General features: G+C 37.8%; 3 protein-coding genes and 1 pseudogene across 3 annotated transcripts; 3 read left to right on the top strand and 1 right to left on the bottom strand.

Annotated features, from left to right (window-relative positions):
- Positions 1 to 241: 241 nt before the first annotated feature.
- On the top strand, positions 242 to 807 carry LOC128356131 (transcription factor HES-2-like). Its single transcript, XM_053316573.1, has 2 exons — positions 242 to 364; positions 475 to 807. Exons 1-2 carry the CDS (start codon positions 242 to 244, stop codon positions 805 to 807), a joined length of 456 nt encoding a protein of 151 aa, XP_053172548.1.
- A 3,593-nt stretch (positions 808 to 4,400) lies between these two features.
- On the top strand, positions 4,401 to 4,966 carry LOC128356128 (transcription factor HES-5-like). The gene is made up of 2 exons (XM_053316570.1): positions 4,401 to 4,523; positions 4,634 to 4,966. Exons 1-2 carry the CDS (start codon positions 4,401 to 4,403, stop codon positions 4,964 to 4,966), a joined length of 456 nt encoding a protein of 151 aa, XP_053172545.1.
- Positions 4,967 to 11,330: 6,364 nt separating this feature from the next.
- Positions 11,331 to 11,984, bottom strand: LOC128356118 (transcription factor HES-5-like; annotated as a pseudogene).
- Positions 11,985 to 15,097: 3,113 nt separating this feature from the next.
- LOC128356120 (transcription factor HES-5-like) lies at positions 15,098 to 15,729 on the top strand. The gene is made up of 2 exons (XM_053316563.1): positions 15,098 to 15,220; positions 15,331 to 15,729. The coding sequence occupies exons 1-2, from the start codon at positions 15,098 to 15,100 to the stop codon at positions 15,727 to 15,729; spliced, it is 522 nt and encodes a 173-aa protein (XP_053172538.1).
- Positions 15,730 to 16,208: the final 479 nt, after the last annotated feature.

Genomic DNA, 16,208 nt, shown 5'->3' with positions numbered 1-16,208 from the left:
CTACAGGGTCACCACTTTCCCAGATTCACACAGAGCTCAGTGAGTCTCTCTCCATTAACCCCCCCAGTCCTCCACCTGTTCCCCTGAGATTTAACCATTGTCCCTCAGGCAATAACAGCATTCAGCATGCCTCATCCTCTTTTGTCTCACCAAGCTCACTGATTGGCTGAGACTGTGAGAAACTGCAACCACACCAAGACCCACACATTCATATGGAGATGTGGGACTATAAATAGGAGGGATGCAGCCAGCAGAGATCAGATTCTCTCTACAGAGACCTCTACAGCACAGAGATCCAGCTATGGCACCTACAATCACTGCAGCAATGACCAACTCTCAGGAGCATCAGACTCTGACCCACAAGGTAAATTGATGATTCATGATGAATTAATCTCTTAATGAGAAGTTTCTTTATTCATGCTATCATTAAACTCCAGAATAAGTTTATTAATGACTTTGTTCTTCTTTCTTCAGCTCAGAAAGCCTCTGGTGGAAAAGGTACGCAGAGAGCGAATCAACAGCAGCATTGAGCAGCTCAAGTCTCTCCTGGGTTCAGAGTTCCTCAAACAGCAGCCGGACTCCAAGATGGAGAAAGCAGACATCCTGGAGATGACAGTTTGCTTCCTGACACAGCTGCAGCAGCATAATCAACAGCAAGGAAGACTGCTGAACCATTTCAACAAGCTGCAGTCTTCCTCTGAGAAGAACCTGAGAGAGGCTGACTTCTCTCCTCTGAGCTCCACAGTCCAGACCAGCATCACCAAAGAGAAGAGTCCAGTCAACAGCGCCCTCTGGAGGCCATGGTAGACTCATACAGACTGGAGTCACTACAGACAAACTCAGATGACCATGTTGGTCAAAGATTACTGGACTGAATTATTTGAGATTTAATTCACTTGTTCTTCTGTATACAGAAGGATCATTTGTGTGTTTTTGTGTTTGTGCTCGATGACATTTCTTAAGGAAATGACAGCAACAATATCTTTCAAGTGAAGAAAGAGCATCTTGTCATGCATGTTGCATGAACTAAATCTGATTGCATCAGCAATTGTTATTATGCTTCATTGTACTTCATGTATTGGTAGTATATAATGTTATGGTAACATTTGTTACCTTTTGATCAGTATTGATCATTTTGATCATATATGTAACTGTCCTTTTATTGGACATATTGTTATAATGGACTTTATCTCACTTTAATCTCTGTGATTACTCAAAACTGATCTGTTGTAAGATCCAAATGTTTATCTTTTTTTTCTAAAAAGTTTGTTTAAAATCAGGCTATCACAATTTTCTAGTGATACTTTTATGCCTCACTACATGTCAAATATTGTTACAGTGTAATGCCATGTTAGTATTTGTTACCTCTTTATTGTTATTAATCAATTCAAAAATGTCAATTATGATATTATAATTAACTTTACTCTGACGTGATCTATTTTAAGATATTTTTATCCTTTTATTTTAAAAGGTTTCATTGATGTCACACAACCAGAGTTTTAAATTCTGTGAATGAATTCTGTGGTTAATAACAACATTGAGATCTGTTGTAAAATCAGCTTTTACTTCTCTAAGTGTATTAATCCCTTGTCAGTGAGTACTGTGTCCTCAAATACTGACAATTGTTTGTCTTTTATAAAGACAGTTGTTCCTTTACTCTGTCTGAGTACAGTGTGTCTTGTAGAAATCTACAAGCTTTTGTTGTGATGTATCATCACCTCCTGTTGAATATTTCATACTTTATGTGGCTCATTGTGCCATGTTGAATAAAAAACACTGCCAGTTGCAAATTTTGGTGTTTCATGATATTTTGTGTATCCTCAATATAATGATGAAAAAGATACTTTCTTCAGTTTTTCATTGAATCCATCTGACTTACTTGATAAATGTCTCTATTATAGATCATACCTCATATCGAGTTAAATGTCAGCACATATAGTATTTGTGCATCCTAGGTAAGATAACTGTTGAACGTACATCTCAACATAATAAATTTGAATTATGTTCAACAACAATGTTTCTTCTAGAAAGATCATCAATGTTATCACACTGTATTTATAAGGAGTAGGCTGAGTCATAAAGGCAAATGAGAAAATTTTAAATATCAAATAGAATTGTGTTGCAGCATCCCTTTAGCAAAACTGTCAGCAGCTGCAGGTGTTTTAATATAAAGTGTTTGAAGTTAACCATTTCCCTCTTTAAAGAGGTCACACATTGTCTCTAGAGTGACAGATAATACGGCACACTTCTATTGTTCCTCCACTGAAAGCAGTGAAAGGACAGACTGTGGGAAACCAGGGAAAACTCACTCACAGAGCCCCTGTGGGACAATAGCTGTAGACCTCTGCCCATGGGGACAGACATTAAAAGGGGCTCTGATGCCCTAAATGAAGATCATTCAATCTATTCCTGATAGATATCACAATTTTATCTTGTCAAAATTAAAACTTTTAGGGTTTTGCACAGAGTCCTGTATCTAACCTGCCTATATATTCATCATCAAACAAAAAATAATCTGTAAAATTTCTCATCTGTGTCTGAGAAACACATCCTTTTGATACATGGATTTGAAAAGACGGCAGTTAGTTTTCACATTTCAAAACATTTTCTCAATCTTATCTATGTTCCATCTTTCTTTAAAAGAAAGTGGCTTTTTGCTCAATAATTTGCCTTCTATCTTATTGAAAATTAAAAATTGAAATGATTGTGAATTAATAATTCTCTCACAGAGTATTGATATGAGGTTGTACACTTTATAGTAGTTTCTAATCATTCAACTGGAAAATAAATAGCAGCACTTTCACTCAAAATGGTCTCCTCTCATCAACATGCCCAGTGCCCATTTAATTTTTAAATGAACCACGAACACAATAAAGCTAACCTTCATCGATGTGAGTCTTAAAAAAAGAGAAAGCTTCAATAACAAACAAGACATAATAATATATTAAATAGTGCTGCACTTTTCATTCATGCTGTATCTCAAACTGCTTTAATCACAACACAATTCATGTCACATTATACCTGAGTGCACAAAGCTGCTTAATATGGTGTTTTGACTCTGACCCTACTGTATTAATTGTTTATTCATGACCTTATAATGTGAAATCATTAATTCACTTTCTCATATATGCCTTGTTTACCCACATTTCAGTATAATTATTATTTCTAGAGGAGGATCCTACATGGGTTCTCTGGCCCCCTCCCTCTATCCTTGGCGCCTGCATGCTGCTTGTGCCAGTTTATTCAAAAAGTCCATTAGTAGTGGGGCACATGCCTATTTTCTGTTAATACACGGAGTGTGGGAAAGCTCTGGAGATCAAAGTTGAGTGTGAATGACATCCTCCCCACCAGCAGCAGACTAATTCTCTAAAGGGATTTGGCACACTTCACCAAACAGCTGCCTCAGCCTCCCACCTTCACATGAAGAGCAAACATTTTGATGAAAAGTTCATTAATACATCAACATTGCTTTAATTGGAAGTTCAACATGTATGATGATCACTGGAAGCTCATCAGTGAGATTCAAAATCATTCTTGTGATACTTTGTTGAAGATTTTCAACTGTAAATTCAAATTTTACAAACTGCCAGAGCCAGCCAATGGCGTCCTTTCCCTCCAGATGGTTGGTGATGTCATGCTCTGTTTCTATAACAGCACACAGCAAGCATCTGTCACAGGAGTCCCTTTGTGTTTCATTGACCACAGTGTACAGGGAGTCAGTGTGGGAAAGTGAGATCTACTCTCTACTCACACTGAGGCACGTGTCAAAAGACTCTGTTACATCTGGACAGCAGCATGATTACTGTTCTCAGCTTATTTCAAGTGTCATGACTGGGAGTCTCACTGTATTTTTTACATGTTATAGTACTGTTTTACAAATGTTTGTATTATTGATGAAAAAACAATTGAGATAAAAATTATCAAATTGTATAAAATAAAATATCTAGAAAAACGATCAATTAAAAATGGAGGATAAATGGCACAAGTTACAGATGCTATGTTTTAAATTTTGGCTCAATAAGATTGGTTACATTTATTTCTATCCCACGTGTAATTCAAACATTATACCGCTGATGTTATTTCCTCACGTGTGTGATGGGTTGATGAGCGTGTGCTCAGTCAAAGTCATTGATCCCAGAATCAGGCAGTAAATCTGATCTCTACAGGGTCACCACTTTCCCAGATTCACACAGAGCTCAGTGAATCTCTCTCCATCAGCCCCCCCAGTCCTCCACCTGTTCCCCTGGGATTTAACCATTGTCCCTCAGGCAATAACTGCATTCAGCACGTTGTATCCTTTATTACCTCACCATGCTCTCTGATTGGCTGAGACTGTGAGAAACCTCAGCCACACCAAGACCCACACATTCATATGGAGATGTGGGACTATAAATAGGAGGATGCAGCCAGCAGAGATCAGATTCTCTCTACAGAGACCTCTACAGCACAGAGATCCAGCTATGGCACCTACAATCACTGCAGCAATGACCAACTCTCAGGAGCATCAGACTCTGACCCACAAGGTAAATTGATGATTCATGATGACTCAATATTTTAATGAGAAGTTTCTTTATTCATGCTATCATTAAACTCCAGAATAAGTGTATTAATGACTTTGTTCTTCTTTCTTCAGCTCAGAAAGCCTCTGGTGGAAAAGTTACGGAGAGAGCGAATCAACAGCAGCATTGAGCAGCTCAAGTCTCTCCTGGGTCCAAAGTTCCTCAAACAGCAGCCAGACTCCAAGATGGAGAAAGCAGACATCCTGGAGATGACAGTTTGCTTCCTGACACAGCTGCAGCAGCAGAATCAACAGCAAGGAAGACTGCTGAACCATTTCAACAAGCTGCAGTCTTCCTCTGAGAAGAACCTGAGAGAGGCTGACTTCTCTCCTCTGAGCTCCACAGTCCAGACCAGCATCACTAAAGAGAAGAGTCCAGTCAACAGCGCCCTCTGGAGGCCGTGGTAGACTCATACAGACTGGAGTCACTACAGACAAACTCAGATGACCATGTTGGTCAAAGATTACTGGACTGAATTATTTGAGATTTAATTCACTTGTTCTTCTGTATACAGAAGGATCATTTGTGTGTTTTTGTGTTTGTGCTCGATGACATTTCTTAAGGAAATGACAGCAACAATATCTTTCAAGTGAAGAAAGAGCATCTTGTCATGCATGTTGCATGAACTAAATCTGATTGCATCAGCAATTGTTATTATGCTTCATTGTACTTCATGTATTGGTAGTATATAATGTTATGGTAACATTTGTTACCTTTTGATCAGTATTGATCATTTTGATCATATATGTAACTGTCCTTTTATTGGACATATTGTTATAATGGACTTTATCTCACTTTAATCTCTGTGATTACTCAAAACTGATCTGTTGTAAGATCCAAATGTTTATCTTTTTTTTTCAAAAAAGTTTGTTTAAAATCAGGCTATCACAATTTTCTAGTGATACTTTTATGCCTCACTACATGTCAAATATTGTTACAATATAATGCTATGTTGACATTTGTTACCTCTTGATTAATATTAATCGTTATGAAAAACCTTAATTGTCCTTTTTATGGACATTTTATCATAGTGGACTTTAAACCACTTCATGTGATTAATTAAGATCCACATGCTTAATATCACCTTGTCACAATTTTCCTGTGATATTGTTTTTTTAAAAGAGAGAGAATTGGTCATATTTAGTGACTGGTTGTCATCACATTGTGAAAATAACATTTTGATCTGTTTTAGGGTCATTTTTCACGTTTTTCTTTTTTTTATTAAGAGCAAATTATTCACCTCATTCAGACATGCTCTTAAAGAGCAGTTTGTGATCTGTTCTCCAATTTTTGTGTCTTTTATAAAGACAGCTGTTCCTTTACTCTGTCTGAGTACAGTGTGTCTTGTAGAAATCTACAAGTTGTTGTTTTGATGTATCATCACGTCTTATTGCAGCTTGCATACATTATGTGGCTCATTATATCTTGTTGAATAAACAAACAATGTCATTTGGAAATTTGTGTTCTCATGTTATTTTGTTTTACAGCTTATTTATAAAACTTTTTGATTGCAGCTTTCTTGGTTCGCTGATTTACGTTGTAATAGTTTGCTACAATTATAGACCCCCTTACAGTTCTCATCATGAAACAACCACAGTCTTGTAAACAAGATAAAGACATTTTAAAGAATACAATGTAGTAGAAATGAATGTCTTCCTCAGAACGTTAAATACATGTAAATACATCTTGAATAATAAACCATCTCAGTGAGATTTAACATTAAGCAATGGGTTGGTGTAGAGATGGTGGCACATTTAGGAGATCTCTGTCCATTTTTTAAAAGTTGGAACCTGATTAACTGGCCAAAATATCAGGGATAAACTCAAGAAAAATCTATGAAATCGTGGTCGAGTTGGGATTCATTGGTATCTGGGAATGATGTCAGAGAGATAGATATTGATTAAAACAGAGTCAATCTTGTCTGGAACTAAGAGGAAGCTGTAAAAAACAAATACACTGACATTTTCTTGTAATGGAGCTGAAATTGAATCTCAGAGTCTCATATTTAGGAGTAATATCGGAGAAGTTACTCTCCTGTCCTGTGAATCTATCGCTGCTTAAATGTTAATAAGTGTGCTGGCAAACTTAAGTTCAACTTTTTGTGTTATTTTGATTACGTATGTTCTGCTTGGTACAGTGGTTTGTCAATTAAACTTGCTGCAGGTGATGAAAAATAATACTATTAGTTATTTATTAAATGCATCCCCTCAAACTCATATAAGTTACAATTAATTCAGAAGGGCAGGATTGCTGCCAGTACAGCTTAGAGCTGAACAACAGAAGCTGCATCATATGTACAAAATTATTAAAGCGTAACTATAATACCAGGTCCAGTTTATGTTCTTGTAAAGTGCCCCGAGTGAATAATGTTGCCTTTTTGATACTGGTGTCATATTGTGGAGCAGCCCTTAAATATGAAATATGAAAAGGGCTTATAGAAGTCAGGTTAGGACTTTTATGGAGCAGGGTAACACATCTCTAGTGAGATTTCCAATGAAATAGTTTGTTTTGGTTGTCTTTGTCTTTCTCATGTGAGTTATTTTTTATTCATTTTGTAAATTGAGGTGATGTAGTTATTGTTTTTTTTTAAGATTGCATTTTGTTTAGTTTTTATGATGAATGTCTTGTGCTTCTTTGTGTTTTATTTATCTTAACATCTTGGGACAATATTGAAATAGGTTTTTTCACTCTTAAATGTTATCCCTTGGATTCGTTTGTCACTGTATGATCCATAAACAAAATCAATCTATCAAACAATCAAGAAACTTAGTTGATTTTTTCTCCATTCCCCTCCAGTCACCCATAGAGGTCAGATTATTATTGACGTTTGATAGTGGTTTTATTCTGAGCAATTCTTGCTGTTTGCACTCTTCTTTTCTGAAAATACTTGATGTATATGAACATACACTTTGAGTTAGATGTATGTGATTCATGTGAGAAACAGTTTAAAAAATATATTTAGTGACACGACTGGAAACTGACCAGGTTCAGGTGGGTTTACCCTCCCTGTTTATCTCGTCTCCATCTGTCTCCATGTATCTGCTGTCTGTGTAGGGGCTCCGGTTTCCAAGCTCCCCTCCTCTGAGCTCCCACAGCTCCCTGCACAAGGCTGAACGTGCCCCAGTCACACGCCCTCCTCTCTCTCTGAGGCTGGGAGCCACAGCGACACACGGCTTCCCACACTTCTGTATGCAGTCTGCTCAGCCGTGTACACAATAGAAGTGTGTCTGCTTTCACAAAGCCTCAGGATGGTTCTCAGGCAGGGACGGGACAGAAGGCCACTTCACAGATAAACCATCTGGTTTGGCTGTAACTCACTGCTGGGAAACCCAGAGTGAGAAAATATAACATTAGAATATTATTATAGCTTTTGGGTAATTTTTTGAAGGAATGCTTTTATTTATATATTCTGATGTTAGAGTTTGATGATTATTTTCTTTAAATAAATAATACAAACTAAGCACCTTTCCAGTTATTCCTAACATAGATTTATAGTGAGAAAGAAGGTGAGCTGTCCATTCATCTTCCATTTAATAAAAATGAAAGTTTACAAGTCAGAAAAGTTGTTTTTGTTGTGCATAAATATATAGGACATTCTCATGCCAATAAGAATTTTATTTTAATATTTTATTTATTTTATTTTTTCTTTTCATTGCACATTTTCAGGCTCAGCACCACGTCAGTTTATAGTCACTCGGGTCGTGTCCACTTGAGGAAGAACATTTTCCCACTGACCTCATTGATCTGTGGCATACAGATAAAGCATCCCACCTGTTCTGTGTGACAGCCATTAAATTCAATCTATTGTCCTGAGCTCTGAGCCTCCTGATTGGCTGAGCAGCAGACAAGCTGCAGGATGAGCAGCATAAATGCGGAGCAGAGACGCATATGTGAGCAGAGACACCCGCTCAACCTTCGCAAGCAACAGCAGAACTTTCCAACTGCAGAAACTAACCAGAAAATGGCTCTCTACGCAGACCTTGCTCTTCAAGACACCATGAAGGAACAGCTCTTCAGGTAAGTCACCAAACCAAACTGTCTTTAACTGTAAATTAATCTTATCTCTGTAAAGGTTTTTCACTTTTCATTAAACTGATGACCATGTTACTAAAAGTCACAACTTTACTTCTTTCAGGTGCAAACTCAACATGTTGGAGAGGAAATGCAGCATTGGAGTGGAGAAGCTGAAGGCTCTGATTGAAGAACATATCCAGAACGGGATCTCTGTTTCAGACATCCTGGAGAAAACAAAGTCCCTCCTAACCTTGAGAAAAGCCCTGCTGTCACATAACGGCTACTCCAAATATTCAAGGGACATTTTACGCCTTTTTCCTGACGCAGAGGACGACTTGGCTCCATTGTGTTTTTAAACACGAAGCTGGAATGGACAATTGAAAAATCACTGAAACTGCATTCAAATGATTGCAGTTTGTTGATCTGTGAACGACAACAGATTTTATTGATGCCAACTGCGTCTATGTGTTTTGATATGTGCACAGAATGTGTGTTGAAAATATGCTGACTGTTGAGAAATGCATTTTTTTGCATTATGACAAGCAGATTTACGAGACTAATAAGGCTCATTAGCCTTATTGAAACAGTTTAGAAAAAACTTCTTTTTGAGGTTTAAAAAAACCTGGAGTATTCTGGGTAATTCCCCATATTTGTCACTTAATAGGATGATGATCAGAGGTAGAAAAGTGGATTCAAAGTTAAAGGCTAAGAAGTCACTGACTGAGGAGAAGAGAGAATAGCTAATTTAGTTAAAACATGTTGTGCTGCTTTTTGGATTTATGGCTCTAGTGGTTACTTTTTCTTTTTTTTTTATAAACAAAACCACTGAGTATTAATCCAAGTCTCTTAACTATGCAGACATTGGCTGCTGTGTTTTGTCTGATAAAATTATGAGTGTATGGGTGGACAGATAGAGGATGTTTTATTTCAGCTTGAGAAATTGTACTGAATGCCTTAAGCCAAGCAGAACAATGTCAACCTGTTCTTCCTGTAAAAATTGTACTGCCTTGTTTCAAGGTATAATGTATCTTATACTTTTTCTAAAAAAAACCTACCTTTCTTCTGAAAAGGGCTTTGTTATTATTTTATGTATGCTGTGTATGCATACGTTATTTTGTTTATCAGTTTTGTTACCAAAATGGATTTTAAGTTGTTCTGGTTTTGTTGCAGATTCCAAGAAAATAAATATGTTTGACATAAATGCTTTTTCATGTCACTTCATTTGAATCAATTTTGGGTATAACACAATTAAAAAAAAAAAAAAAATCTACCAGAGTTTGAAATAACACATTTTAACTTCAATCAGTGCAGTCATATTCTTGATGTACAATCACAAGAAATTTTATTCGAGTTTTTAAGTGGAGCAAATATAATCTTTTCTGAGCCTTTCAGCAATATGATATAATTTAAACACCATAAATGTGAGCAGTACCTGTTCAATGAAAAAAAAACTGGTGTTTACACCACTGTTAACAGCAACCATTATACAGGTACAAGTGACTAATTAAAGAATAAACCAAAAGAAAAGGGAAGAGAAACATATTGAATGCAGATCTGTCTTTAAAGTGCAGCCTGAATGTTTGATAAGTATTTGATAAAATTATTTAAATTATATAACACAGGTTTTGCAGTCAGATCTCAGTTAAATGACAGATTGTGGAGTGAACTGACTCACACTGTCTCCATCAAAACCAAATATTTTGTGGAAGTGGTGGTGTTTATGTAGGAGGCTTGTGGAGACCTAACACCTCATTAAGACACTTTATGTTGGCCTTTCTGTTAAATTGTCACCCATTTATTACGAAACGTCTCATTTTGCACTGATTACAGACATTGTAGATGTGATGACAGCCATAAGCTAACCCTAACCCAGCTGGAGGGTTGAAAAAACAGCTTTGTGACCGTCTAACTCATCTGGTTTACTGTCACTGAAGTCAGTGTGTAAAAAGACCCACTCATCACTCCCTTAACAGATGTGCTACTGTAGGATTTTGCTGCTCATTTAAGTTCTACTTTACCAAAAGGTGATGTAACTGAGACATTTCGCTCAGTGTTTTATTTATCAGCTGGCTATGTTATCTCCAAGTATGAAATACAATGAAGTAAAATATGCACTGGATTGAGATCAAGTGAAATATGAATAACTGATGATCATGAGGCATAAATGTTGTTGTTTTTTGTGATTGTTTTAATGCCACTTGGTTAGAAGAGATACATTCATTTTGAATTTTTTTCGAAACAACAATCCTTCACTGAAGGTGTGAGTGCTGTCACCCACAGAGAAACAGCACATTTGTCTTGATGGATTTTTTCATGCACAAACTTATTTCATGCTAAAAACGCAGACTTAAGATATATACAAATACATCAGAATTAAAATTGTATCAATATAACATGTGAATATCACATCAATTTGAAACATGTTCAACATTAATAACAGTGTCTCCTATATGGAGAAAAAGCACAAACATGTCAGTGTTACTAACAATATATAGGCATTCCAATAGGGAACAATAATATTTACTTCACAGAGTAACTTTTGAATCAGAGTTATGTCGCTGCTTTTGAAATACAAACAGTAGCGAACCTGTTATCTGCAAATATCACAGAAACATGGAATCTAACCTTTACAAAAGGCAATACAAGTGGAAAACTGCAGTAACATATGCAATAACATGACCACAAGAATGCTCATCAGTACAACTACTTGTACAATATGAGAGAGTTTCACTCAATTTTATACAAGTCCTTAGGTGTCTACCAAGGCCTCCAGACTATGTTGTTGACTGGATTCTTCTCTTTAGTGATGCTGGTCTGGACTGTGGAGCTCAGAGGAGAGAAGTCAGCCTCTCTCAGGTTCTTCTCAGAGGAAGACTGCAGCTTGTTGAAATGGTTCAGCAGTCTTCTCTGGGACTGTGTCTTCACCTCCTCCTTGGACAGGAAGTGTGCCACCTCCCGGACACACCTGGAGTAGCCTTTATCCACAGCTGCTGACTCAACAGCTTGATTCTGCTGCTGCAGCTGTCTCAGGAAGCAAACTGTCATCTCCAGGATGTCTGCTTTCTCCATCTTGGAGTCTGGCTGCTGTTTGAGGAACTCTGGACCCAGGAGAGACTTGAGCTGCTCAATGCTGTTGTTGATTCGCTCTCTGCGTAACTTTTCCACCAGAGGCTTTCTGAGCTGAAGAAAGAAGAACAAAGTCATTAATAAACTTATTCTGGAGTTTAATGATAGCATGAATAAAGAAACTTCTCATTAAAATATTGAGTCATCATGAATCATCAATTTACCTTGTGGGTCAGAGTCTGATGCTCCTGAGAGTTGGTCATTGCTGCAGTGATTGTAGGTGCCATAGCTGGATCTCTGTGCTGTAGAGGTCTCTGTAGAGAATCTGATCTCTGCTGGCTTCATCCTCCTATTTATAGTCCCACATCTCCATATGAATGCGTGGGTCTCGGTCTGGCTGGAGTTTCTCACAGTCTCAGCCAATCAGAGAGCTCAGTAAGACAATAAAGGATATAGCATGCTGAATGCTCTTATGGCCTGGGGGATAATGGTTAGATCTCAGGGGAACAGGTTAGGGGGAGGGGGCTGATGGAGAGAGACTCACAGAGCTCTGTGTGAATCTGGGAAAGACGGTGACCCTGCAGAGATCAGATCTGATGCCTGATGCTGGGATCAACGATTTTGACTGAACACACGCTGAACGTCCCATCACACACGTGGGCGATAGTATGTGATAGACAGTAATATTAAAACAAAACAAATATGAAGTAATGGTGACTGAACATGCAGATATTTCAGTATCATAAACAAAATGTATATGTAAGTCTTATTATATTTAATGCAAGGAAGTAATCCTCCTTTATAAATGGGAAAACTGCTGTTGATGTGAAATCTGCAGTTGAAGCGGTACTCATACTAAACTTTAAAGAAGTGTTACTAGATCCAAATTCTGAATGCAAAAAACCCTTTTCAATAGTCTTAAAAATTGAAATTCCTAATTAAACCTGGATGATCATGGCTTGATCATGTTTTAAATTCAATTTGATAGCAGCAATTAAAAAATAATCATTAACTTCAAATTCATAGTGTTATAGCACCATGAGCAGTACCTAATCAATTCAGGAATGATTGCCTTTCATCGTTCCCGTCATAATAAACAGCCTGGAATGCACAGGAACAATTTGAATCTAAAGTAGGGGTAAAAAAAGAGCTTTTGAACGTTCATTAATCCTTAGCATGTCTGCATTCCTCATAGCGTTTTTACAAAAGCCTAGTAATGACGAATCTTGGTGACAGGAATTCCCATTCAGAAGCAGTGAGACAAAACTCGTAAACTGACTCCATAATTAATGTGATGTGCAACCAGACACACTTCTTTTGTTCTTGAAGGCAGTGAATGGACAGAGTGTGGGAAACCAGAGAAAACTCACTCACAGAGCCCCTGTGGGACAATAGAGGCAGACCAGACAAAGACGTCTGCGAGGAGGTGGTAGAGAGAGGTGGGCGTCTTTACCACGGCATCTTAAATGTTTACATTTTTTTACTCACTAAATCTGACAACATGTATGTTACAATCATATAGTTTATTTTTGTATGTGCATATGTATCTTTTGTATATTTCACCTGATTATTAAAAATCAGGTGGAAAAAACAAACAATGAAAGGCTAATATGAATTTCATTTGTGAAACTAAACTAAATTGTAAATTAAATACTATTTTAGAGAATTATTAAAGCTTATTGCTGTACTTTCAGTACTGCTATAACTATCTATTTATCATCATTCTCAAATTTAAACTAAAAATGCACAGCCCCAGTCCTTTAAGTAAGAAAATAATAATAATTGATTAAAGATATAATTTAATTATCAATTCTGCACCTAAATACATTTACTAGATTGGTTGTTAGGTTACATTCCCAGTCAAAATATTTGTGTTTATTTCTCTTGTTCTCCTCTCTTAATTGAGGAGAGTGTCTAAACAACAAACTTTATCCTCAGGGGAGAGCAGGGAGCCTCTTGTGTGGGGATGAATTAGCATTTAACAAGGCACATGTCTATTGTTGGGAAGGAGCTCGGTCAATGGACAGAGTGTGGGAAAGCTGTGAGAGCAGAGTCACAGTTCAGTGTGATTAGCATCCACAACCCCACCAGCACCTGACTATTCTCCGAGGGGAGTTGGCACACTTCAGAAGAAGATTTTTCCACTCTTTTCCTCATTCTGTCTTTTTTCTGTCTGTCTCTTTTTGGTGCCAACGCTCTAACTTTTGCCAACTTCATTTCCCCTCAGTTTAATGGGTCATCATTTCAATTCAAGACCTTTTGTTCGTTCCATTGGTGGATGCCAAAATGCCACCGCAATGCTGCCCTTACAGCAAGGGTTATAAAGACTTTTGTTTTTCTTCATGTTTTGACATACATATACCTTTGTCTAAATTCCATGTGTCTGTAGAAACCTCTAAATTTACTAACCCGAGACTGAGGGTGGATTAAATTATGGAACAGAAAATACAAGAGACGGAAAAGAAAATAGTTGGACTTTCAGAACAAATTGATATATAATCCTTCATTGTTGGATATAAGAAACCACTTATAATGTGGTTTTTATGTTTAAATTCTTAAAAAATAACTTCCACCTCAACTACATCTACTCGAACTTCAGCTCCAACCTATAGAAAACTCTATTGCAGTAGTTGCTCTTTCCCTCCAGATGGTTAGTGCCGTCAGGTTATTTCCCCTGAACAACAGTGGGCTAATAGTCATCAGTAAACCATTCAAACTCCTTTTGTGGTGCATTGATCACAGTTCACAGGATTGAGTGTGGGAAAGCCTGACTAACTCTTTACTCACTGCAACAACCTGTCACAAGACAGAGGGCACATCTGTTTCATCTGGATGACTATCAGAAGCGACGTTCACTCTACTGTTTTACTCAGTGAGTGCCTTGTTACAATACTGTATATACATCAGACTGTTACAATAGTGTAGTGTTCATTTCTGCTACTGTTCTTTCTGATAAGGCCTTCAGTACCTGGTCTTATTAATTAATTATGTTGGCTTCAACATAAAACATATGTTTTGTAGAGATGTTTAAACCATGGTTTGATAACTAATTTGATGCCTCAAATGCAACAATGCTTCCAAGATACAGTATGAAGGTGTTTTTTAAAAAGTTAAAGACAGTCTCATTCTCCCACGTGTGTGATGGGTTGATGAGCGTGTGCTCAGTCGAAGTCATTGATCTCAGCATCAGACATCAGATCTGATCTCTACAGGGTCACCACTTTCCCAGATCCACACAGAGCGATGTGAGTCTCTCTCCATCACCCCCACCAGTCCTCCACCTGTTCCCCTGAGACCTAACCATTGTCCCTCGGGCACTATAACTGCATTGAGCATGCTGCATGCTCCACATGCCTTATTGTCTTACTGAGCTCTCTGATTGGCTGAGACTGTGAGAAACTTCAGCCAGACCGAGACCCACACATTCATATGGAGATGTGGGACTATAAATAGGAGGGATGCAGCCAGCAGAGGTCAGATTCTCTCTACAGAGACCTCTACAGCACAGAGATACAGCTATGGCACCTACAATCACTGCAGCAATGACCAACTCTCAGGAGCATCACACTCTGACCCACAAGGTAAATTGATGATTCATGATGAATTAATCTCTTAATGAGAAGTTTCTTTATTCATGCTATCATTAAACTCCAGGATAAGTGTATTAATGACTTTGTTCTTCTTTCTTCAGCTCAGAAAGCCTCTGGTGGAAAAGGTACGCAGAGAGCGAATCAACAGCAGCATTGAGCAGCTCAAGTCTCTCCTGGGTCCAAAGTTCCTCAAACAGCAGCCAGACTCCAAGATGGAGAAAGCAGACATCCTGGAGATGACAGTTTGCTTCCTGAGACAGCTGCAGCAGCAGAATCAAGGTGTTGGCTCAGCAGCTGTGGATCAAGGCTACTCCAGGTGTGTCCGAGAGGTGGCACACTTCCTGTCCAAGGAGGAGGTGAAGACACAGTCCCAGAGAAGACTGCTGAACCACTTCAACACGCTGCAGAGACCTGACTTCTCTCCTCTGAGCTCCACAGTCCAGACCAGCATCACGAAAGAGAAGAGTCCAGTCAACAGCGCCCTCTGGAGGCCGTGGTAGACTCATACAGACTGGAGTCACTACAGACAAACTCAGATGACCATGTTGGTCAAAAGTTAATATCAGAAACATAATTCTGAAACATAACAGAGCGGTGATTTTATTCATCATAAAGTCCTCTTGGACTGACGCTTTCATTTTTGTCTGAAAGTATATTTTCAAAGAAAGTATATATTTTTAAATCTGAAAACATTGTTTTGTATTCTGTGAATACTATTTTTCTCTTATTGATCTCTCAATATGATTGGCCAGTACTGGCCAGCATTAGTACACCTTCCTTTAAGTTCTTTGACTTCTGTTTTAAGTTAAATGAAGTGACAGGAGCTGGCACATCTCAGCTATTTTCTGGTAGTGTGTGTGTGTTTATGTACTTATAACTTGTATATTTTACTTTGTAAAAAACATTGACCCATGTTGGGTCTTGCAGTAATCTGTCCTATTGTCAGCATGTTTTACTGTAAATGTCCATCTTATTTCCT

The sequence above is a fragment of the Scomber japonicus genome, chromosome 3 (genome assembly GCF_027409825.1).
Source record: "Scomber japonicus isolate fScoJap1 chromosome 3, fScoJap1.pri, whole genome shotgun sequence".
NCBI lineage: Eukaryota > Metazoa > Chordata > Actinopteri > Scombriformes > Scombridae > Scomber > Scomber japonicus.
Note: the sequence above shows the minus strand (reverse complement) of the source record. Positions and strands in the feature narration are given on the sequence as shown.

Excerpts from the sequence above, each read along its gene's own strand:
- LOC128356120 (XM_053316563.1), top strand. The coding sequence starts at position 15,098 with ATGCAGCCAGCAGAGGTCAGATTCTCTCTACAGAGACCTCTACAGCAC. Across the intron at positions 15,221-15,330 it reads ATCACACTCTGACCCACAAG|CTCAGAAAGCCTCTGGTGGA; the intron begins GTAAATTGATGA and ends TTCTTTCTTCAG.
- LOC128356128 (XM_053316570.1), top strand. The coding sequence starts at position 4,401 with ATGCAGCCAGCAGAGATCAGATTCTCTCTACAGAGACCTCTACAGCAC. Across the intron at positions 4,524-4,633 it reads ATCAGACTCTGACCCACAAG|CTCAGAAAGCCTCTGGTGGA; the intron begins GTAAATTGATGA and ends TTCTTTCTTCAG.
- LOC128356131 (XM_053316573.1), top strand. The coding sequence starts at position 242 with ATGCAGCCAGCAGAGATCAGATTCTCTCTACAGAGACCTCTACAGCAC. Across the intron at positions 365-474 it reads ATCAGACTCTGACCCACAAG|CTCAGAAAGCCTCTGGTGGA; the intron begins GTAAATTGATGA and ends TTCTTTCTTCAG.